Source organism: Phacochoerus africanus, chromosome 5 (assembly GCF_016906955.1).
Source record: "Phacochoerus africanus isolate WHEZ1 chromosome 5, ROS_Pafr_v1, whole genome shotgun sequence".
Classification (NCBI taxonomy): Eukaryota; Metazoa; Chordata; class Mammalia; order Artiodactyla; family Suidae; genus Phacochoerus; species Phacochoerus africanus.
The window spans coordinates 37,532,258-37,558,269 of NC_062548.1; the positions used below are offsets into that span (position 1 = coordinate 37,532,258).

General features: G+C 36.8%; 1 protein-coding gene across 3 annotated transcripts in view; it reads right to left on the reverse strand.

Moving 5' to 3' along the window:
* ATF7IP2 (activating transcription factor 7 interacting protein 2) overlaps window positions 1-26,012 on the reverse strand; it is a 77,543-nt gene that overhangs the window by 45,155 nt on the left and 6,376 nt on the right. For 2 of the 3 annotated variants that reach the window (XM_047780522.1, XM_047780524.1), the window contains exons 2-5: window positions 9,833-10,686; window positions 8,668-8,792; window positions 3,724-3,858; window positions 2,781-2,879 (exon numbers count right to left, since the gene is read on the reverse strand). In XM_047780522.1, coding sequence (XP_047636478.1) covers window positions 2,781-2,879; window positions 3,724-3,858; window positions 8,668-8,792; window positions 9,833-10,676 — 1,203 coding nt within the window. In that variant the 5' untranslated portion in view covers window positions 10,677-10,686. The remainder of the gene's footprint in view (window positions 1-2,780; window positions 2,880-3,723; window positions 3,859-8,667; window positions 8,793-9,832; window positions 10,687-26,012) is intronic. The other variant, XM_047780523.1, reaches the window with a different exon arrangement.

The window sequence follows — 26,012 nt, forward strand, 5'->3', positions numbered from 1 at the left end:
CAGTGGGTAAGGGATCCAGTGTTGCCATGTGCTTTGGTGTAGGTTGCAGATGTAGCTCAGGTCCCACACTGCTGTGGCAAAGGCTGGCAGCTGCAGCTAAGATTCAACCCCTAGCCTGGGAACTTTCATATGCCACAAGTGCGGCCCTAAAAAAAAAAAACAAAACACCTCTTACCAAGGTAGGTAGAGAGGGAACATACCTTAACATAATGAAAGCCATTTATGACAAACCCACAGTCAAAGCACAAAACTGACTTCACGCAAAAACTACTCGAACTGATCAATAAATTCAGCAAAGTAGCAGTATACAAGGTTAACATTCAGGAATCAACTTCATTTCTGTATGTTAACAATGAAATATTAGAAAAGGAATATAAAAATACGTTTTAAAACTGCACTCCAAAAAACTGAATACCTAGGAATAAACATGACCAAGGAGGTGAAAGACTTATATGCTGAGAACTATAAAACATTAATCAAGGAAATTAAAGAGGGTTCAAAGAAATGGAAAGATATTCCATGCTCATGGACTGGAAGAATTAATTTTCTTAAAATGGCCATACTACCCAAAGCAATCTACAGATTCAATGCAATCTCTATCAAATTACCCATTTTTCACAGAACTAGAACAAACAATCCGGAAATCTTTGTGGAACCATAAAAGACCCAGAATTGCCAAAGCAATCCTAAAGGGAAAAAAAAAACAAGCAGGAGGCATCTCTCTCCCAGACTTCAGACACTATTACAAAGCTATAATAATCAAGACAGTGTGGTACTGGTACAAAAACTGACAGACCAATGGAACAGAAATAAATCCAGAACCTATGGTCAATTAATCTTTGACAAGGAGGCAAGAACATATTACAGGAAAAAGACAGTCCCTTCAGCAAGTAGTGCTGGGAAAACTGGACAGGTGCATGTGAATCAATGAAACTAGAACACACCCTCACACCATGCACAAAAATCAACTCAAAATGGCTGAAAGACTTAAACATAAGGCAAGACACCATCAAACTCCTAGAAGAGAACATAGGTAAAGCATTTTCTGCTGTCTACCATACAAATGTTTTTTTAGGTCAGTCTCCCAAGCAACAGAAATAAAAACAAAAATAAATCAGTGGGACCTAATCAAACTTACAAACTTTTGCACAGCAAAGGAAACCATAAGAAGAACAAAAAGACAACTTACAGAATGGGAGAAAATACTTTCAAAGGATGCAACTAACGAGGGCCTAATTTCCAAAATATACAAACAACTCATACAACTCAACAGCAAAAAAACAAAAAACAAACAAAAAACCAAAACTCAACTGAAAAATGGGCAGAAGACCTGAATAGACATTTCTCCAAAGAAGGCATATGTATGGCCAACAGGCACATGAAAAAATGCTCAACATCACTAATTATTTGAAAAATGCACATCAAAACTACAATGAGGTCACCTCACACCAGTCAGAATGGCCATCATGAGTAAGTCTACAAATAACAAATGCTGGAGAGTGTGGAGAAAAGGGAACCCTCCTATACTGTTGGTGGGAATGTAAACTGATACAACCACTAAGGAAAACAGTACGGATGATCCTCAGAAAACTACATATGACCCAGGAATCCCACTCCTGGGCATATACTTGGACACAGCTTTCACTGAAAAAGATACATGCACCCCTATGCTCATTGCAGTACTATTCACAATAGTCAAGACATGGAAACAACCTAAATGTCCATTGGCAGATAAATGGATTAAGATGTGGTACATAGATACAATGGAATGTTACTCAGCCATAAAAAGAACAAAATAATGCCATCTGCAGCAATATGGATAGAACTAGGTACTCTTTTGTTTTTTTTTTGTTTCATTTTGCTTTTTTCAGGCCATACTTGCAGCATATGGAGGTTCCCAGGCTAGGGGTCAAATCGGAGCTGTAGCTGCTGGCCCATGCCAAAACCACAGGAACATAGGATCTGAGCTGCATCTGTGACCTACACCTCATGGCAACGATGAATCCTTAACTCACTGAGCAAGGTCAGGGAATGAACCTGTGTCCTCATGGATGCTAGTCAGATTCGTTAACCTCTGAGCCACAAAGGGAGCTCCTAAAGACTCTCATACTAAGTGAAGTAAGTCAGAAAGAGAAGGACAACTACCATATGATATCACTTACACGTGGAATCTAATATACAGCACAAATGAACCTATCTACAGAAAAGAAACAAACTCATGGACTTGGAGATTTGAAGTTAGTAGGTACAAACTATTACACATGGAGTGGATAAGCAATGGGATCCTGCTGTATCGCATAGGGAACTCTATTCACTTGTGATGGAAAATGAAGGAGGATTATGTAAAAAAAAAAGAATGTGTATATATATATATATATGTGTGTGTGTGTGTATGTATAACTGGGTCATTGTTGCACAGCAGAAATTGACAGAACACTGTAAATCGACTATAATTAAATTAAAAAAATTAATAGCACATTTTCAGCTTTTCTTTGTACGTTTGAAAGTTTTCATCATGATAAAATGGTGGGGAGGGAGGCAGGCTAAGCAATCACAAGTCACCTCTCTGCTCACTTTATGAAAGAAACACAAGTGACATTTACTTTTGGCTACCTGAGGGTATCTTCTCCAGAGATTAGAGTCATAGAAACATTCTAAGTATAAATTTATTGTCTTTTAAACCTTGCATCTTTGTTTGGAAATATATTCCATTCTTAAAATCCAATTGCTTATATTGTGGGTCAAGGAAGTTATCAAAACTCCTATATATTAATACCAACCTTGCAGGTGGTATTACTGGATACTGTGTTTGGTTCCAAACAATTCCTTTGAGATAACAATACCGTTTTAATACGTCTTTGAAGTTTTGCTATTTTTGCCTAGAAAAGAAAAACAAACACAAAACCAGAGGACCAAATAATATATCATGTAGAGATGGGGAGAAAAGTATTCACCAACATAGTTTCATGAGACTCAGGCATCCACCAAATAAATGAGAAATTCTTATGTAAGCCACACATTTAAATCAGGTTTGATGCTAGTATAAAACTTTTGAGAATGTAAGATTAAAAAAAAACAAACTTCTATGTGGTCCACAATAAAATTAATGTTGGTATAAACACCAATCAGCTAATAACCTCAAAGAGTAAAACAAACAAAAAACCTGAAGAAAGCATGTAACAACTTGTAGAATATCTAATATAGAATATATTTTGAATTAAAAGAAACTGTCAGCTGATACAGAACTGTTGACAGTTCTACAAGTATTTCTCAAGGGCCAATATTGCTGAGATATAATAAATTCTATTACCTATGAGGGAGTTCCTGTCGTGGCTCAGCAATTAGCGAATCTAACATCCATGAGGATGTCGGTTTGATCAGCCTTGATCAGTGGGTTAGGAATCTGGTGTTGCCATGAGCTGTGGTGTAGGTTGCAGACACGGCTCGGATCTAGCATTGCTGTAGCTGTGGTGTAGGCCAGCAGCTGCAGCTCTGATTCGACCCCTAGCCTGGGATCCTCCATATGCCGCGGGTTCAGCCCTAAAAAGCAATAAATAAATAAGTAAATAAATAAATACCATTACCTATAATATAGTACACCAGGGTTGTGGCTAGGGATCAGATTTGGGTCCATCTTTATTGTTTTCCTTTCCTAACATGTTAAATGTCAAATTCTACTTTTTAAAAGGGCTCAAACGAAATCAAATGAAATCAGAAACTTACGAAGAGTTGATCAGCTATTGCTTCATGTTTATTCCTGCACTGTGTCTTCCCAATACGTTCAGTCAATTCTTTCAGTTTGTTATCGAATAGTTTGTAATTTATACTACAGATCTCCTGTCGAATCAAATGTTTGACCTAGAATTTTAAAATAAAAACCAAAACAGCCCATGTTTCAAATTTAAAAGCAATTTTATCTTCTACTTCTTAAAAACAGCTTTGCTCTTTTCTGGATTTACTGTGACCAATAAAATGTACTTCATTTTTATATCACTATATCAGTAAGTTTTATAAAAGTTAAATGTCAAATTGAGCAGACCACATCTATATTTAAATATCTGAGTTAAAAATTAAACTTAGCCTCTGCTGTAGGAGAGGCCCTAGAAAAAACAAAAAAAACAAACAAAAACTTGTCTCCTAGTGCTAATTTTAGTTTCCTATAGTTTCAGATGAATTCCATAATTCAATTAAAGGAACAATAAAAGCTTATATACATCACATTTATATTTTTAAATAAAAGTCCCCTCCATAAAAAGGGACTCAACTTATCTGAAAACCAAAGTCCAGTGAAAATGATTGGTTGATTTACAGTAGATATAGAGCAAATTATGAAAATTTGAGCCTTGACCCTGTCATTAACAAGTTTATGTACCTTTTGGGAAACTGTAACATCTCTGAGCTTCATTTACCTTGACCACCAATGGGCAGATGTCATATAACGTTGATATCTCATAGGATTTTTTTTGTTATGGATGCTGATATGATTTTCATAAGAAAATAAAAGGATAAGAGCTCCATAAAGTAGAAAACACTGAATTGAAATGAAATAAATGTGCAAGACAATCTCCTTTATTTACAGGTTGTTTTTTTTTTTTTTTTGTGGGGACAAGGGTGACTTTCTTATTGTTCAAACTGAAAGAGGCCAAAGACAATTGTTTGACTAATGCTATCTGGCATAATGCATGTTATTCTATCAGGTTATAGTAATTAGAACATGAAACACTAATCCATTTCATTAACTGGCTGGTTTCTAGAAAGACCAGCCTATTTTCAGGGAGTATAATTAATCTCATTGCCCACTGATACAAATAGCTCTGCTGAACCATTCGTTCAGAAATATCCACTGCAGCATTTTGCTCAATGTGTATCCTCCTTTAAACAACTCTCACAGCAGAGTAGTTTCTCTTAATAATGAAACCTGTCATGATATATTTATAAGATATTTATTAGTAATATTTATATCTTTCCCCTAATACCTTGCTTCATGGTGCTCAAAATTACATCACAGTTTCTATATTAAACTCTTTTATACTGATGTCACCTGGATGATTAGTCATTCAGTAATTTTATTTGATTATTCCCAAATCATATTCAGTATTTGATTATTTTTCCTTCTCATTCCCAATTATTCTTGCTCTCCAATATTACTGTCTCCTTGATTTCTTCTGTAATGCTTCACTAATGTTTTTAAAGTGGCTTCTCAACATTACACGTGATTGTCATTTATACTCACAACTTTTAAATATCTGATTAAATTAATAGCTACTCAAAATATATTATGTAAATAAGTGCTCAGAAACTCATACTATTTTTACTGACAGCCATTACCTGTCACTCATATGTGATTTTTATGGATTACTGCATGCTTGCTAGCTCAATGACTAGGGTCAATATGTAAGCCCATACTCTGATGAATCTTGGAGAAACATATGCAACTGTTTTGAATATGGAAATACTCTTTTGCTAAGAAGCAAAAACCACACAACGTTCTTCAAACTTTCCTGGTGAGAAAGAATCACATGGAATACTTGTTAACATCACAAATTCCTAGGCCCTACTTTGGATTCACGGAAAAATTTCCTGGAAAGAGGCCTGGAAAGTTGTATAATTAACAGGCACCACTAATGATTCTCATCATGTAAGTTTGAGAATGGAGTGTCTTAAAACAACAGTCTTCAACTAGTAGCCTAAGACACCACAATTTAAACAAATACTCCTGGTGATTCAATTGGAAACAGACTCTTAAAACTTGGTTCTTTTGCATTAACTGCCCACCAAGGGGTTATTCCTCTAGCGTCGAGTGGGTATTTGCTCTCAGTTATTTGTCTCTTCTTAGGAAGAAATACCTCACAAATACCTTCTGCTGGTGGTAATTTGTCTGAAATTATGGAATCAAATGAAGTCCTAGCTAAAATTTGCAGATGGCAGGCAAAGTGGCCTAAAGGCTGGTGAAAAGCTAGCAATTATATATATAATTTACATATATATTAATGTTTATAAGTATATATGTATGTGTGCATGTATACACAAACACAAAGTACACAAATACAATCTACCTCAACTTTCCATGATGGTGGGTAGAATGAATAACTTGGACTTTAGAAAACAAACCCCCCACATCAGTAATTTAACTGGAATCAACTAGGCTAAGATCCTTATGAAACTTCAAAAGATAAAGATTCAACAGCTCTGGAACTCTCTCAGTAGGGAAGAACAGTATCAGAATGGGAGGCCCTATTATACTAGAATTCAAGTTTGTAATAACCTATATGGTTAAAAAAAAAAAAAAAAGAATGGATACATTTATATGTACGGCTGATTCACTTTGCTGTACACCTGAAATTAATACAACATTTTAAGTCAATGAAATCAAATTAAAAAAGAAAGAAAGAAAAGGAGTTCCTATTGTGGTGCAGTGGAAGCAAATCCAACTAGCATCCATGAGGATGCAGGTTTGATCCCTGGCCTTGCTCAGTGGGTCAGGGATCAGGCGTTGCCATGAGCTGTGGTATAGGTTGCAGACAGGACTCAGATTCCGTGTTGCTGTGGCTGTGGCATAGGCCAGCAGCTACAGCTCCGATTTGACCCCTAGCCTGGGAACCTCCATATGCTGTGGATGCGGCCCTAAAAAGCAAAAAAAAGAAATAGAAAGAGATGTGATTTAGAGAATTAACTGTTTAGACAGGAATCAAAACAAGTGAGGGAGAGCTAGTTACTGACAGATAAAAGACAGGAATTAGCTAAAACCCATGTTGTCTCTGGACAATGTGCAAGAAACTTTGGTGGTAGTGGTGAGGGAGGATAACACACACACCGAATTCCCTAAACCTCACTGGAAAGGACCGTTTTCTGTGTCAAATTGGACCAGGTATTTTGTGAGGTAGATAATAGTAGTGAATGAAAACACTGATTTTTCTGAGCCAGTAAAACTAAAATGTTCAAATTTTGTCTTTATATGTCCATATCAGAACTTATGTCTGGATTCAAATACTAATCAATAGGAATTAGACACAGCAACAGTCTCCAACCTCTTAAGCTAGATCCATGCTTAACATATATTCTGCTACCCCTTCCCTGCAAACAATAGAGTATTTACACATTTTTTTAAATTAATGTCTCCTTCGGTCTTGCAGAAGAGAATAAGATAGAAAGGGGGAAACTGCTGATTCATCTTTTTTTTTTTTTGTCTTTTTGCTATTTCTTGGGCTGCTCCCACGGCATATGGAGGTTCCCAGGCTAGGGGTCGAATCAGAGCTGTAGCCACTGGCCTACGCCAGAGCCACAGCAACGTGGGATCCGAGCCGCATCTGCAACCTACACCGCAGCTCACGGCAACGCCGGATCATTAACCCGCTGAGCAAGGGCAGGGACCGAACCCGCAACCTCATGGTTCCTAGTCGGATTCGTTAACCACTGCACCACGACGGGAACTCCTGATTCATCTTTTAAGCTGATTCTTCATGAGCCTTTCAAAAAGGTTTCCATTTATTATGTATTCATCTCATATGTAACTATATAATCATAATAGCTTGTTTTAGAAACAACAGTCTTTTTGTTTCTGAAACAGCAGGATAGTTTGGATTGGGACATGTTAGTCCATTACAGCTAATGACAGACACATTAATCTATCACATAATGACTTTTATTTGTGGCTTTTCAGTGGTAATAAAACAGCAAACCATGATCATCAAAACAAGTATTGATTACAGAACCTACTAAAATTAAAGCTCATGACTCTTAAACTCAGAGTCGATTAGATATGTATGGAAACTGTACTACAATGAGATGAAATAAGGCAAAAATAAAAGCATGCATTTCATGATGCTATAAAAGCAAAATGTTAGATATTACTGCATATCTGTGTAAACTTGGAAATTGGGGTAAGTAAACCCGAATGTAGCAGGACTTTGCAATGGACTTCTGAGTTGCCTGAGTCTATGAAGTAGTGGTGAGCTATGATAAAGTCTACGAACAGCTATAGCTGCATATCAAAGAACCCCATGACCAGTACAAAAGAGATTATTCACAAAGCTCAAAAGAGATTAGAGCATAATACTGACAGAAAAGCTCATTTTCTGTCTACGTTAGCCCTCCACCCAGACGTTTCTGTCGGTTACTCTGCATAGGATCATTTTCAAGGATCTGGAGATGTTTTGGTGATGTAACAATTATCTTTCTCTAATACTTCCGCCTGAGGATGAGGATTCAGGTAGGTGTGTGTGTGTGTGTGTGTGTGTGTGTGTGTGTGTGTGTGTGTGTGTGTGTTGGCGGCACCTGCAGCATATGGAAGCTTCGAGGCTAGGGTCTGAATTGGAGCTATAACTACTGGCCTATGCCACAGCCACACCAGATCCAAGACACATCTGCAACCTACACTGCAGCTTGCAGCAACACGGGATCCTTAACACCCACTGAGTGAGGCCAGGAATTGAACTTGCAGCAACACGGGATCCTTAACACCCACTGAGTGAGGCCAGGAATTGAACCTGCATCCTAATGGATACTAGTCAGATTCTTAATCCACTGAGCCACAATGGGAACTCCCAGATTTTATGTACAAGCTGTGCATCAAGTGAAAGTCATCCGTACTCATTGCGTAGATTAACCTTCGTCAATTTCTACTAATCAAAAGCTTCTGAAGCAAATATTTAAGCCCCAATATTTTACCTGTTCCAGCAATGCCGTTTGCTTTTCCAGAGCTACACAAATATTTTCATTAATTTGCTCTGAAGTTTTCACACGCTTAACATTTTCTTTGCTTTCTGAAAACATCCTCTTCTTTTGATTATGGCCTTGGGAGATGGAAACATCAGAAATAAAAATATTCCTTCTAATGAAGGAATCAGGGGAATTCTCTAACTTACAGGCCTCTAAGCAGTAAAATCTAAAACATGACCACGGCAGCATTTTTTAGAAAATCTAACTATATAAAAAATTCTGACAAACTAATCCTTAAAAAAAAAAAAAAAAAGAGTATCTTAAGTAGGGTCCTGGTCTCAGATACACTTTTCCTTCAACCTTATTTAATATACATTTAATAATTAATTCCAACAAAACCTGAACAAGTTATAGCATTTGATCTTCTGTTTACAGTTACTTAAGTAGTCTATTTTCATAGTTACTTATGCAGTCCTACATATTTTTAATAGGCGATTCTATTATTTTTAGCAATTTGAAATTCATCTTGTTAAATGATTACCCTGAAGCCTAGCCGAGAAAACACATATAATTTTTCCTATGAAATCAATCTTTTCTTCTATTTCATTAACCTACAAAAACACTCTACTTTCAATGAAATTACTTTTGCTATTTTATAACCCTAGAACTTCACTGGTTAATGATTTGATGCATTTCTCTCTCACTTTACACACATACCTGCATGTATGTATATGCATATATGTTCCTATTATCTATCAGCTTATATTCAGCATGTGATATACAGGTCAACTTCTATGGAAAGAAATGGGTTCACCAACAATTTTAAAAACCCACTCTCCCTTTCAACTAGCCTCATTAATCTAAAAAAATTTCAAAAAAAGAAAGTAAATGAAATAAATCAAACGACTGCCGTAAACCACCTTTTGATTTTGTACTCTCAAAGTGACTGATTCCTTCTTTCCCAGAATTTATTTCCCTTTAGACACAGAGGATACCATTACCCCTCTCCAGCCAAGAATGGTTCAGAAACAAGATACTCTGAAACAACTATTGTCATCATTTACTTTTTTCCTGTCTATATGTGCTCTACTGTTTTTATATCTGAAATTATAAAATCCCCCAAAGAAAAGTAACTATTTTAATTTCTTCAACAGATGCTTAAGTATATACTTACTGTTATTACTATCAGTGTCAAGTGAGGGCAGCCACGTTGTGTCTGTACTTTGACAATTTAAAATGCTGGAATGACAGGTTCTACAGGATTCTTCACTTTTCAAAATGTCAGCAGCACAGTTACTGGAAATGACTGAATTTACCAACTTAGGTATTTTATCTACAGGCACAAAAGGGGTATCTGAACTTAAAATGTCATTTTGCCTTTTATCATGTAACTCAGAGTTGAAGTTTGTTTCTAAATAGGAAACTATCTTATCAATTCTCTTAACATCCAAGGTATTGGTTATTGAAGACTTTGGCATTTGAACTACACCAGTCAGTTCCCTGGATGGATGACAGCAAATGGATTTCATATCACAATTCTCTTCATGTTCAAAACAGGATCTTGTTGTATTTGCCTGACATTCAAAATGGTTTTCAGAAGTGTTTTGTGAATCTTCTGCCTCTTGTGTAAAGAGTTTCCCGGGAGACTGTATTGTTTCACTTGGTTTTTCATAAGGGTACCCAACTTGTTCTTCAGTGTATTCCAATCTTGGTTCTGAATCAACAATTTCTCGTGGTTTTATTAAATTCTGAGAAAATAATTTACTTTTTGGTGAACATACTGAATTTTTGGAAGACTCCACTGAAGAAGCATCATTTTCAAAATGTCTACATTTGCTAATGATACCAGTACTTGAATTCTGATTATCACTTGACACATTATTCCCAGGAGCTGCTGTTTTCGGTGCTTCAACAACATTCTTTGACTTTTTCAAGATCTCTATTTGCTTCCGGCAACTTGCAGGCATTGTTTTTTTGGCTTTTAATATCTTCCGTTTACTTCTATCTGGACTTGCCATTTTTTATATCCTAGAATTTAAGATACCATATTTTAAATCCATTTCTCTAGCAAACAAAAGCTAACTTATATATTTACAATATTAAAATAACATTGAGACTATCTCTCCAGATTTAGGTTTTTTTTTTTTTTTTTTGGTCTTTTTAGGGCCGCGCCCATTGCATATGGGAGTTCCCAGATGGGGTCAAATCTGAGCTACAGTTGCTGGCCTACACCACAGCCACAACCAGTGGGATCCAAGCTGCGTCTGCAACCTACACCACAGCTCATGGCAATGCTGGATCCTTAATAAGTGAGGTCAGATATCGAACCTGCCTCCTCATGGACACTAGTTGGGTTTATTATCGCTGAGCCATAACAGAACTTCCTATAGAGCCCTTATTACTCAAAGACAGAATCGAAGACCTTTTAAGGTACAATAATTCAGTCAAACCTGAATAATTTATCATTATCTATTTTCTTACTTGAAGTTTTCATTTACTATATTCTTTTTATTCAGTATACCATTTGATCAGGAAAAGTTCTAGGATTTGTACCTAAAGGTTGAGGTGAATATTTATTTATAGCAAGAAAAAAAAAATCACAAAGTTCAAATTTCAAAAACCTGTTATGTAAACATAAACATAAGAAAACCCGGAAAAATAGTACACTTTCATTAATTAAAGGCTTGATATAAAATTCTATTTTTCCTATATAACTATATACTGTATGCCTCTTCATAGACTATTTTTATAATATTCCCCACTGAGAAAAATTGGACAAATCAAAGTTTTTCTCTAGCAAAACTGATCAATTCTTATGTTTTTTCATTTTTGAAGTCTTTTGCTTTTTCTTTTTCAAACCTTTTACTTAAGTATAATATACATACAGAAAAGCACACATATCCTATGTGTTCAACTCAAAGAATTTTCACAGAGTTCCCACTGTGGCTCAGCAGAAATGAACCCAACTAGTATTCATGAAGATGCAGGTATGATCCCTGGCCTCGCTCAGTGGATTAATAGGATGCAGCATTGCCACGAGCTTGTGGTGTAGGTTGCAGAGGCAGCCTGGATCTGGCATTGCTGTGGCTGTGGCTGGCAGTTGCAGCTCTGATTTGACCCCTGGCCTAGAACCCAGATCAAGATCCATACGTTCATCAATTATAACAAATGTACCACTGGAGGGGGGGGGGTTGTTGATAATGGGGGAGGCTATCTTCCGCTTAATTTTGCTGTGAGTCTAAAACTACTCTTAAAAAAAAATGAAGTCTGTCAGTGAGATACTGTCATATGCTACCACTTAAATGTGGAATCTTAAAAAAGGACACAGTGAACTTCTTAGCGGAACAGGCACTGACTCACAGACTTTAAAAAACTTATGGTTTTCAAAGGAGACAGGTTGGGGGCATGGGAGGGATGGGCTGGCGATCTGGGATGGAAATGCTGTAAAACTGGGTTGTGATGATTGTTGTATAACTATAAATGTAATAAAATTAATTGAGTTAAAAACATTAAAATTAAAAAAAAATGAAGTCTGGAAAAAAAAACCCTATAAAAATGAAAGAATAAAAAAGAGAATAATTCCAGTTCCTTAGAAGTCCCCTCATACTCCTTTTAGTTACTGGCTCTCCCCCTCCCAGGGGTGAATGATATCCTGCCTTCTAATAGCACAGATGAGCCTAGGCCAGCTTTTATACTTTAAACAAATGAAATTATAAAGTACTTTAGTGTCTGGCTTCTTTCACTCTTCTGTATATTTTTGAGATTCACACACATATTGTGTGTGACGGTAGACTGTTTCTTTCTTGTTGCTGTATCTCATCATTTGAATATGCCACAATTTGTCGGTCTGCTCTGGGTTAGTTTTTAAATTGATAATCAGTATGCATAAAACAATCAACTTCACCTAAAAACATAAATTCTTATTGGTACTGCTGCAGCTTTGTACCCCATAAAAACACATTTTATTTGAAAGGCAGAAATCCAATTTAAAAAACCCACCATATATGGTGAATTTTTAATTGAATGTGTCATGTTACTGGATGTACTTCTAACAAAAGAAAAGTTCTCTTTTGACTGGAAATCTATGAGAACTAAATCCCCTACTTATTTTGTTTTTTTCCATGCCTGCTGCATCCAGAAGTTCCAGGGCCATCGAATGAATCCGAGCTATGGTAGTGACCCAAATCACCACAATGACAATGCCCGATCCTTAACCAGTCAGACACCAGGGAATTCTCCCTGCTTATAATTTTAAACATCAAATAACTGGAAAAATTTTCCTATCTTCTGCCTCCATAAATTTCAATCTTTGGTTCTTCACTAATTACATATTTCAGGTGCCAGGCACCACAGAATTCCCATTACAATCAGGCTGATAGTCAATATTGCCTACACTCAAAAGTGACTGTGAGCCACAAATATATCCTATCAAAACCACACGAAGTCTAATCTCCAGTCACAAAATGCCTGACGCCGTTCTACTGCCAGGTGATACAAAGGTAAGGAGAAATCAAGATCAAGAGAGCAGTCTTAAATGATTACATTGAAAACATCTTACTTTTTTAAGTCCTACAAAAACATCTAACCATGGTTCATCTCAGGGCCTTCGGAAAAGGTCCAAACTAGTGAAAAGCTCTAAAAACTTGGGGATGAATAGGCTACCTAAAAGCGTATTTATCTCAAAGTTTTATGCACTTGATACATAAAAATACATGCTAATTATGAAGTATAACATACTGAAAATACTGCATAGCTTTGAACCACCCACCATTCAACCATATGACACCAGTAAATAGCATTTACCTGTATTTCCCCATACCATGCCCCTCCCCCCTTCTCTACCCTAAGGCAATCTATACCCTGATTTTTGAGTTTATATAGCTACAAATTAGTTTCATCATAAATTGCAAATTAGTTTCATCATAAATGTCATGTGTGAACAATATAGTTTAGTTACATGTATTTTTGAGCAAACTATAGTTTTCTAATACTTCTTTTTCACTCATATTCCCCAATTCATGCATGTGATTATGTATAGCAATAATTCATATATTTTCATGGAATTATAATAATCCATTGGGTCAGTAAAACAGAACTTGTTTATTTAGTTACGCTATTTGAGTCATTTTTATTTTTTTCTTACTAATATTGCTGCTGTGAATATTTTTGTTTTAAGGTGTCTATTTGTAAGGATTTCTTGAGTGGGTATGTTAGGTAGCAATTAAGTTATACAAATTTTCAACTTTTCAGGAAAGCCAATTATTTTCCAAAGCAGCTACACTAATTTACATTCCTGTGGGCAGTGTGTAAAAGTTACCACTACCCACTTCCTCTTGAGCTCTTGGTATTGCTACACTTAATATTTACCAATCTACTTGGATACAGATATATGTCTCAGGGTCTTAATTTGTATTTCCCTAATTATTGGCATTTTTTTCATGTTTACTGGCTATACATGTTTCCTTGTCTGTGAAATTCCTGGTTATGTCTTGCTCATTTTTTTCTAGTGGGTTGTCTTTTATCATTTATTCTTAAAGAGAAATCAATAAATCATTTTTACATATGAATAATCCTTTGTCAATCTTTTGTTTTGTTGAGTTACATGTTCTTCCATTCTGTGGTTTGTCTTTTCCTAATTTTAATGTAGACAAATTTATTTACATTTTTTTCTTTTATGCTAAAAATTCGTCCCTCTTCTTTTGAGAAATCCTTTCCTACCCCATGGTAACTAGTGTAATAGTGAGGCCTACTGGTGACAAAGAAGTCTTCTAGTCTATTGGAGGACATGGAACAGTGATAAACATATATAATAGGAAAGCAGAATGAATACATACTAGGAATTTCTCAGAGATGACTTTTTTTTTTTTCTTTTTAGGGCCTTGCCTTCCGCATATGGAGGTTCCCAGGCTAGGGGTTGAATCAGAACCATAGCTGCCTGCCTACAGCAAGGCCAGATCTGAGCTACGTATGGCACCCACACCACAGCTCACAGCAACACTGGATCCTTAACCCACTGAGCGAGGCCAGGGATCAAACCTGAGTCCTCATAGATACTAGTCAAATTTGTTTCTGCTGAGTCATGACAAGAACTCTTAAGAGTCAATTTTTCATAAAGTTTATAAACATTATTAAAAAAATGGAGTTCCCATTGTGGCTCAGAGGGTTAATAACCTGACATAGTGTCCATAAGGATGTGGGTTCGATTCCTGGCCTCGTTCAGTGGGTTAAGGATCCAGTGTTGCTGGAAGCTGCAGCAAGGTCGAAGATGCATCTTGAATCCAGTGTTGCCGTGGCATGCTGGCAGCTACAGCACTGATTAGACCCCTAACCTGGGAACTTCCATGTACCGCAGGTGTGGCCTTAAAAAACAAAAAATGCCCAACATTATACTTACAGTACAATTTCCTAGTTGATAAAACTTAAGATACTGAAAAGAGGTGCTGCATCTGGTAAACATTGCACCAAAATGCTTAGAGGGGGAATTCCTGCTCTGGTGCAGTGGATTAATGATCTGGCTTGTCTCTGTGGGCACTGGTTCAATCACTGGCCTGGCGCAGTGGGTAAAGGATTTGGTGGTGCTGCCATTATAGCATAGGCTGCAGCTGCAGCTTGGACTTGATCTCTGGCGCTGGCACTTCCATATGCCAAGGGTGCAGCCATAAAAGGAAACAAAACAAAAAATGCTTAAAGGAAATAAGTAAAACTGCCAGTAAAAGGCTCAAAGAAATTAAGTACAGCTCACCCTTGAACAACATGGATTTGAAATTAGTAGGTTCACTTACATTCAGAAATCTGAATCACTACAGTACTACCCGATTCATCCACAGTTAGTTCAGTCAGAGGATGTGGAACCAGGGAAACAGAGGACCAACTGTAAAATTTTATTGGGATTTTTAAATATGCCCCTAACCCTTGTGTTGGTCATGGATCAACTGTACTGGCAATAACCTAAAAGATGAAGAATACTTTATGTGTTGTAGCGAGGTTGAGTGAAATTTAATTTGTTATTGGAAGCTTAAAAGACAACAACTCGATTGTATCCACTATATCACCACTTGTATCACCATCTTAACTTTGTCAACCAACTTGAACATTACTATCAAAGAAGCTGCATTTCAGAGATCTTTGGAATCACAGGTCTGTCCTACTGCACAAGGTCAGAAAGACAGGCCATCTATATTTTCTCAGGTCTTAAAGATGTGTCTTTTATAATTTAGCTCAACTCATTTAGAATTGATTTTTATAGTTAGAGAAAGGGATATAATTTTGGATTTCCCTCAGATATATACAGGCACACCTAGGAGATACTGAAGATTCAGTTCCTGACTCCAAATATTGCAATAAATCAAGTTACATAAATTTTTTGGTTTTGCAGAGACCAAAACAATCTTAAAACAACCAACTTAAAACAATCTTATATATTGTTATATATATTAATATATATTAATATATATTTAGACTCCTGTATCAAAACTTCATGATAACTGCAAACCAAAAATCTACAACAGAAACACACACAAATAAGAAAAAGCAATCCAAACACAACACTAAAGATAGTCTTCAAACCACAAGAGAACAAAGGAAGGGAAGAAAAAAGACCAACAAAAACAAATCCCAAACAAATAATAAAATGGCAATGAGAACATACATATAAATAATTACCTTAAATGTAAATGGATTAAATGACCTAACCAAAAGACACAGACTGGCCAAAAGGATACAAAAACAAGAACCATATACACGCTGTCTTCAAGAGACCCACTTCAGTTCTAGTGACACATACCAACTGAAAGTGAGAGGATGGAAGAAAATATTCCATGGAAATGGAAATCAAAAGCAAGCTGGAGTAGCAATACTCTTATCAGACAAAATAGATCTTAAAATAAAAAATATAATAGGAGAAAAACGAGGACATTACATAATGTCAAAGGATCAATCCAAGAAGATGTAACAATTGTAAATATATATAGACCCAACATAGGATCACTTCAATACATAAGGCAACTGCTAACAACCTTAAAAGGAGGAACTGAAAATAACACAGTAAGAACAGGGAGCTTTAACACTCCACTTACAGCAATGGACAGAGCATCCAGACAGAAAATTAACAAGGAAACACAGGCCTTAAATGACACATTAGACAACATGGACTTAATAGATATTTATAGAACATTCCATCCAAAACCAGTAGAATACACATTCTTCTCAAGGGCACACGGAACATTTTCTAGGGTAGATCTCATTCTGGGCCACAAATCAAGCCTCGGTAAATTTAAGAAAACTGAAATTTTATTACATATCTTTTCCGACCACAATGCTATATGACTGGAAATCAACAACAAGGAAAAAAAACTGCCAAAAACCACAAACATGTGGAGACTAAACAACTTGCTACTAAACAACCAATGGAATACTGAAGAAAGCAAAGAGGAAATTTAAAAATACTTAGAAGCAATTGACAACAAAGACACAATAATCCAAAACCTATGGGATGCAGGAGAAGCAGTTCTAGGAGGGAAATTTATAGCAATACAAGCCTATCTCAGGAAATAAGAAAAATTCCAAATGAACAACCTAACTTTACATCTAAAGCAACTGGAGAAAAAAGGACAAAACCCAAAGTTAGCATTAGGAAAGAAATCATAAAGATCAGAGCAGAAATAAATATAAATGTAGAAAACCATAGAAAAGGTCAATGAAACTAAAAGCTGGTTCTTTGAAAAGATCAACAAAGTTGATAAACCTTTAGCCAGACTCATCAAGAAAAAGAGATTAGAAATGAAAAAGAAGTTACAGCAGACATCGCAGAAATACAAAGAATCATGAGAGACTACTACAAGCAACTCTATGCCAATAGAATGGACAACCTAGAAGAAATGGACAAATTTGTAGAAAAGTACAATTTTCCAAGACTAAACCAAGATGAAGTGGAAAAGATGAATGGACCAATCACAAATATTGAAATTGAAACTGTGATTAAAAAACTTCCAACAGGAGTTCCTGTTGTGGCGCTGTGGCTAACGAATCCACATCCGACTAAGAACCATGAGGTTGCGGGTTCGATCCCTGGCCTTGCTCAGTGGATTAAGGATCTGGTGTTGCCGTGGGCTGTGGTGTAGGTTGCAGACGAGGCTCGGATCCCATGTTGCTGTGGCTCTGGTGTAGGCCGATGGCTACAACTCTGATTCAACCCCAAGCCTGGGAACCTCCATATGCTGCAGAAGCAGCCCAAGAAATGGCAAAAGGACCAAAAAAAAAAAAAAAACTTCTAAAAAACAAAAGTCCAGAACTAGATGACATTACAGATGAATTCTATCAAAAATTTAGAGAAGAGTTAACAACTATCTTTCTGAAATTATTCCAAAAAATTGCAGAAGAAGGAACACTTCCAAACTCATTCTATGAGGCCACCATCACTGATACCAAAACCAGACAAAGATACCACAAAAAAAAAGAAAATTATAGGCCAATATCATGATCAACATAGATGCAAAAATCCTCAGCAAAATAGCAGCAAACAGAATCCAGCAATACATTAAAAGGATTGTACACCATCATCAAGTGGGATCATGATTCTAGGGATGCAAGGATTTTTAAATATCCACAAAATCATTCAGTGCAATACACCACATTAACAAACCACACGATCCTCTCAATAGATGCAGAAAAAGCTTTTGATAAAATCCAACACCCATTTCTGATTAAAAACAAAAAACAAAAAAAAACCTCCAGAAAGGGCATAGAGGGCACCGACATCAACATAATAAAGGCCATATATGACAAACACACAGCTAACAACATTTTCAATAGTGAAAAGCTGAAAGAATTCCTGCTCAGACTGACCCCTGGCTGGAACTTCCATATGGTGAAGACGTGACCCTTAAATAAAGAGAAAAGAGAGACAAAAAACTCGTACTCTGAAAACACTGATGAAAGAAAGAAAAGATGACACAAACAGATGGAAAGATATACCATGCTTTTGGATTAGAACAATCAATATTGTCAAAATGACTACACTACCAAAGGCAATCTATAGATTCAATGCAATCCTACCAAATTACCAATGGCATTTTTCAGAGAAATAGAACAAAATATTTCAAAGTTTGTTTGGAAGCACAAAAGATCCACCCAGAATAGCCAAAGCCATCCTGAGAAAGAAAAATGGAGTTGCAGGAATCAGGTTCCCAGACTTCAGACTATACTACAAGACTGCATACAAAGCTACAATCATCCAAACAGTTTGCATTGGCACAAAACCAGAAATATGGATCAGTGGAACAGGATAGAAAGCCCAGAATTAAACCCATGCACCGATGGTCAACTAATCTATGACAAAGGAGGCAAGAATATATAATGGAGAAAAGACAGCCTGTTCAATAAGTGGTGCTGGGAAAACTGGACAGCTACATGTAAAAGAATGAAATTACAACACTCGCTAAAAACACACACAAAAAGAAACTCAAAATGGATAAGTCCTAGATATTAGACCAGACACTATAAAACTCTTAGAGGAAAACATATGCCCAACACTCTCTGAGATAAACCACAGCAATATTTTCTCAGGTCTACCTCCTAGAGTAATGACCAAATAAATAAATAAATAAATAAAGCAAATGGGACCTAATTAAATGTGAAAGTGTTTGCATTACAAAGGAAACCCTAAACAAATTCAAAAGCCAATACACAGAATAGGAGAAAATATTTGCAAATGAAGCTACTGACAAGGGATTAATCTCCAAAATATATATATATATCTCTCCTGCAGCTCAATACCAAAAAAAAAAAAAACCATCAAAAAATGGGCACAAGATCTAAAAAGACAACTCTCCAAAGAAGACATACAGGAGTTCCCGTCATGGAGCAATGGTTAACGAATCCGACTAGGAAACATGAGGTTGCGGCTTCGGTCCCTGCCCTTGCTCAGTGGGTTAACGATCTGGCGTTGCCATGAGCTGTGGTGTAGGTTGCAGACGCGGCTCGGATCCCGCGTTGCTGTGGCTCTGGCGTAGGCCGGTGGCTACAGCTCCGATTCAACCCCTAGCCTGGGAACCTCCATATGCTGCGGAAGTGGCCCAAGAAATAGCAGCAACAACAACAACAACAACAACAAAAGACAAAGAAGGCATACAGATGGCCAAAAAACACATAAAAAGATATTCAACATCAGTCATCATCAGAGAAATGCAAATCAAAACCACGATGAGGTACCATCTTACACCAGCCAGAATGGCCATCATCAAAAAGTCTATAAACGATAAATGGTGGAGTGTGGAGAAAAGGGAACCTTCTTACACTGCTGATGGGAATGTAAACTGGTGCAACCACTATGGAAACCATTATGGGGATTCCTCAAAAAATTTAAAATAGAATTACCATTTGTTCCAGCGATCCCACCCCTGGGCATCTACCCAAGAGAAAGCCATGACTCAAAAGGATACAAGTACTCCAATGTTCACTGCAGCACTAGATACAACAGCCAAGACATGGATGCAAGCTAAATGTCCACTGACAGAGGACAGGCTAAAAAAGATTTGGTACATATACACAATGGAATGAATGAAATAATGGCATTGGCAGCAACATGGATAGACCTAGAAATCATGATGCTAAGTGAAGTTAGACAGTGAGACACAAATATCATATGCTACCACCTATATGTGGAATCTTAAAAAAGGATACAATGAACATCTTTGGAGAACAGATACTGACTCACAGACTTTGAAAAACTTAAGGTTTCCAAAAGAGACAGGTTGTAGGGGGAGGGATGGGCTGGGGCTTTGGGATGGAAATGCTGTAAAATTGGGTTGTGATGATGGTTGTACAACCAGAAATACAATAAAATTCATTAAGAAAAGTTTACATTGTATTATAGTCTCAAATGCAATAAACTAAAAGAACAGTGTACAAACTTTAATTTTAAAATACTCTATTGCCAAAATAATTCCAACAGGAACATCAAAGTTCACAATACCAAATATAATGAAAAAGTTTGGGGAAAAACAAAAACAAAAACCAGTATCTGAGAAGCACAATAAAGCACAATAAAACAAGGTATGCCTGCAATTGTCTGAAAGCATCCTGTTAATTTTAAACTTTAAAAACATAATCTGTCTGTGAGTCTATTTTATCTGCTAATGTTAACTCATGCTGAATATACTGTTGTCTATCTCACCAATTTGTTTTAAATGCCTCTTGTAAAACTTATTGGAAATATTTTGAAATAACAAGTCTCTTTTAATAGGAGTGTTACAGAAACCGTGGTAGTGGAAAGAGACAAGTGGCTCCTCAGAGATGCATAAGAGCCAGGTTTATTCAGCACTGGTGAGGGCTCAGAGGAGTCAACTCCACAGTCTTGAGTACCAGGTCATTGTTACGGGTAGCTTTTATACAATACAGATTTCCGGGTCTTGTTTTTTCCCAAGCAAGTAGCCCAACCCCCGCTCCCCTTCCCCAAGCAGAGTGTTCCTGCCTAAGCTTAGTAATCAAGATTACAAAAATGAAACTGATAAGCAATTCTTGGAGCACTGCTAGTAGAGCTGCTAGCAAGGACATAAGGCACGTAGTTGCTACAAGATTACAAGGGTGGTATGGGGCAAACAAAGCTGAGGTCAGGCACATAGTTGCCTCCTCAGCGGGGGGAGGAGGGGGTTTCTCTAGTTAAAACTCTTACTTCAGGAGCATTTGTTGTATTAAAGCTTTAATTTATATTTGGTTTTTATGCCCTCTGGTATTTTATAACCTGTTGCAGTTATGTTTTACTTTTTATTATTTATCTCCACGTTATTTTAACATGAAAAGTCCTATTTTTGTTTAAGGTCTACATATGCTTTACAATTCCATGGAGTCTAGTAAATTTAAAGATTTTCTAAAAGCATCCAACATTTCATTAACCACTGAAGTCAAGAGTGAAGCAATATTATTTCAGTATGCATTTTATTTTATTTTTTGGCATTTTAGGGCCGCACTCGTGGCATATGGAAGTTCCCAGGCTAGAAGTCAAATTGGAGGTACAGCCTACACCACAGCCACAGCAACAATATGGGATCTGAGCCTCATGAGACATACACCACAGCTCACGGCAATGCCAGATCCCCAACCCCGCAGTGAGGCCAGGGATGGAACCCACATCCTCATGGATACAAGGCAGATTTGTTTCCAATGAGCCACAATAGGAACTCCCTCAGTATGCATTTTAAAAATTCAACTTTCCCTCACTTTATTACCCTCCCTTTTAGTATTTTTTCATTGGCTTTAGAATCTTTATAGGTTTTACCTTTTATGTTATACACATAATTTAATGTGAACATCTGCAAGTGGATACAGAGTTTTTGTTTGTTTGTTGGTTGTTTTTTGCTTTTTTTTAGGGCTGCACCCATGGCATATGGTAGTTCCTGGGCTAGGGGTCAAATCAGAGCTGCAGCTGCTAGTGTATGCCACAGCCACGGCAACGCAGGATCCAAGCCGCATCTGGGACCCACAACAGCTTATGGCAATGCTGGATCCTTAATCCAGGGAGCAAGGCCAGGGATCGAACCCACATCCTCTTGGATACTAGTCAGATTCATTTCCACTTAGCCACAAAGGGAACTCTCTAGACACACAGTGTAAAAGAGAGTTCTGAAAAGGACATTCCTTCTCATTAAATTTTGGGGCACTGTCATCAAAAACCAATTGAAGGTTTACTACCAGATTCTCAGTTTTATCCCACTGATACATAGGTATGTCCTTATACCAGTACCATATTGTCTTGATTACTATAGCTTCCTAGGAAGTTCTGAATTTAGGACATGTGAGTTCTCAATGTTCAAGACTGTTCCAGCTGTTCTGAGTTCTCTGAATATCTACATGAATTTTCGAATCAGATTAACAATTTCTTCCAAGAAGTCAGCTGGGACTTTGATAGAGATTGTCTTGCCTCTTTAGATCAATTTAGGAAGTGGTTATCTTAATTCTATCAAGTTATGATCCATGAACATGGGATGTCTATCCATTTATATATTTAATTTCTTTCAATAATTTTTTCATTTTTCAGAGTTTAAGTTTTGCACCTCTTTTTGATGCTACTGTTAATGGAAGAAATTTCACCGCACGTTTATGGAAATACAATAGAATTTTGTATATTTATCCTCTCTACTGCAACACTGTTTTTATCTCAAAACAGTTTTGTGGATTCCTTAGGATTTTCTACATACCACCGGTCAATACTTTTTATTTCTTCGTCTCCATTTCATTTTCTTGCTTAATTGTTCTGACTACATGTTCCTGTACAATGAACAGAAGTGACAAGAATGGACATTCTTGTCTAGTTCCTGATTTAGGAGGAAAACCTTCAGTCTTAACCATTATGTATGATGTTAGCTGTGGATTTTTCACATGTAGCCTTTAACATGTGAATGTTTTTTTAATCAGGACTGTGGGGTTTTGTCAGAATGTGCCTTTTTAACATTTACAGGATCATATGGCTTTGTTCTCTATTCAAATGATATGTTACATTGCATTAATCTATTTTTGGATGTGAAACCAACCTTCCATTCCTGGGATAAACCCTACTTGGCCATGATGTATAATCCTTTCCCTATGTTGACGGATTCAACTTGCTAGTATTTTGTAGACAATTTTTGCATTTATAACGTAAGAGATATTGTTCTGTATTTTTACTATAGTGTCTTTGTTATCAAGATAATACTGGCCGCACTGAATGATCAAGGAAGTATGCCTTCCTCTTCCATTTCGTGGAAGAACTTGTAAAAAAGTGGTATTTTTAAATGTTTGGTAGAATTCAAGAACAAAACTACCTGATACTGGACTTTTGTGTTTTAATTCAATCTTTTCACTTGCTTTCAGATTTTCTATTTCTTCTTGAATCAGTTTTATTCATTTGGGTTTTAAGAGTTTGCCTTTTTCATCTACTTAATTGGCTAGTATAATTGTTCTATAGTAGTCTCTTCTGGAAGATCAGTAATAAAGCATCCTTTCATTCTAGATTTCAGTGATTTAATTTTTTATGGTCAATCTAGTTTGTAAAAGATTGTCAAATCTGTTGATCTTTTAAAATTTAAAACAACTTGATTTCCTTAATTTCCTCATTTTTTTCTTTCCCAATTTTATTAGTAATTTCCACTCTATTGTTTCCTTAATTCTTCGAAGGTTTAGCTTTCTTTCTGTAAAAGTTATTGATTCTTCTTATTTATTTTTTGTCTTTTTGCCTTTTCTAGGGCATTCCCGCAGCATATGGAGATTCCCAGGCTAGGGGTCCAATCGGAGCTGTAGCCAATGGCCTATGCCACAGCTCACAGCAACACCGGATCCTTAACCCACTGAGCAAGGCCAGGGATCGAAACTGCAACCTCATAGTTCCTAGTTGGATTCGTTAACCACTGTGCCACGACAGGAACTCCGATTCTTCTTTTTAAATACAGGCATTTACCGCTACAAGTTTCTATCTAAGGAAAACTTTAACTGCACCCAAAATGTTTTGTATATTGTCTTCATTTCCATTCATCTCAAAGATTTTTATTTTTTTAAGGGCCACACCTATGGCATATGCAAGTTCCAAGGCTAGGGGCGAACTGGAGCTGCATCTGCTGGCCTATACCACAGCCACAGGAACATGGGATCTGAGTCATGTCTGTAATGTACACCATAGCTAATGGCAACATGGGATCCTTGACCCATTGAGTGAGGGCAGGGATCAGACCCACATCCTCATGGACACTAGTCAGGTTCTTAACTTGCGGAGCCACAAAAGGAACTCCCTCAAAGTATTTTGTAATTTCCCTCATGATTTCTTCTTTGACCCACTGGTTATTTAGAGGAGTGTGTTGTTTTGCTTCCACATAGCTGTGAATTTCTCAAGTTTTCTTCTTATTAAATTCTAATTTCATTCCACTGTAGTCATAAAATGTATTTTTTTTTATGATTTCAGTCCTTTAAAATGTGTTGAGGTTTGCTTTACAAACTAGCATAATGAGTATATTGGAAAATTTTCTATGTACATTTGATAATAACATATTCTGCTTTTCTTTGGTTCAGTGTTTGAAAGATGTTTTCTTAGGTCCAGCTGATTGATGACATTAAATCAAGTCTTCCGACATGGAAACAACCCAAATGTCCATCGACAGACTGGATTAGGAAGATGTGGTATATATACACAATGGAATACTACTCAGCCATAAAAAAGAACGAAATAAAGCCACTTGCAGCAATATGGATGGAACTGGAGACTCTCATATTGAGTGAAATCAGTCAGAAAGAGAAAGACAAATACCATATGGTATCACTAATAACTAGAATCTAGTATAAAGCACAAATGAACATTTCCACAGAAAAGAAAATCATGGACTTAGAGAAAGGACTTGTGGCTGCCCGGGGGTGGGGGGGAGTGAGAGGGATTGGGAGCTTGGGGTTAACGTATGCAAAGTATTGCTCTTGGAGTGGATTTACAATGAGATCCTGCTGTGTAGCATTGAGAATTATGTCTAGAAACATGCATCACAACACAACAATGGGAGGAAAAATATGTATACATGTATGTGTAACTTAGTCCCCACGGTGTATAGCGGAAAAAATAAAAATAAATAAAAATAAATTGCAAAAAAATATATAAATAAATCAAGTCTTTTCTCATTGACCTTTCAACTAGTTTTCCATTATGAAAGCACTATATTAATGTCTCTACTGTTGAATTTTCTATTTCTCCTCTTCAATTCTTGTATTTGCTTCATATATGCTGGTGCTATTATTAGATGCATGTTTACAACTGTTACAACTACCTGAGAGACTGCACATTATAAAAATGTCCCTCTTTACCTCTAATATTTCTTAAAGTATTTTGCCTGAAATTAGTATAGCCACTCTAGTTTCCTTATGGTTGCTATTCACATGATTTTTTTTTCCTATCCTTCTACTTTCGGCATAACTGTATCTTTCAATGTAAGTGTGTCCCCTATACACAATATATACTTAGATGCTATTTTTCCTACAATCTGACAATTTTTTGACTGGTTTGTTCAACCCAGTCACACCTGACATTAGTATCAATATATTAATGAATGCCATTTAACTTTTTGTTTTATATATCTCATGGCTTTTTTTTAGGGCCACCCCCTCAGCATATGGAAGTTCGCAGCAGGCTAGGGGTCAAATTGGAGCTGCAGCTGGCAGTCTATACCACAGCAACTCAGAATCTGAGCTGCGTCTGCAATCTACAACACAGCTCATGGCAGCACCAGATCCCCAACTCACTGAGGCCAGGGATTAAACCCGCATCCTCATGAACACTAGTCAGATTTGTTTCTGCTATGGCACAACAGGAACTCCTATCTCATGTCTTTTGTTTCTCTATTCCTTTACTG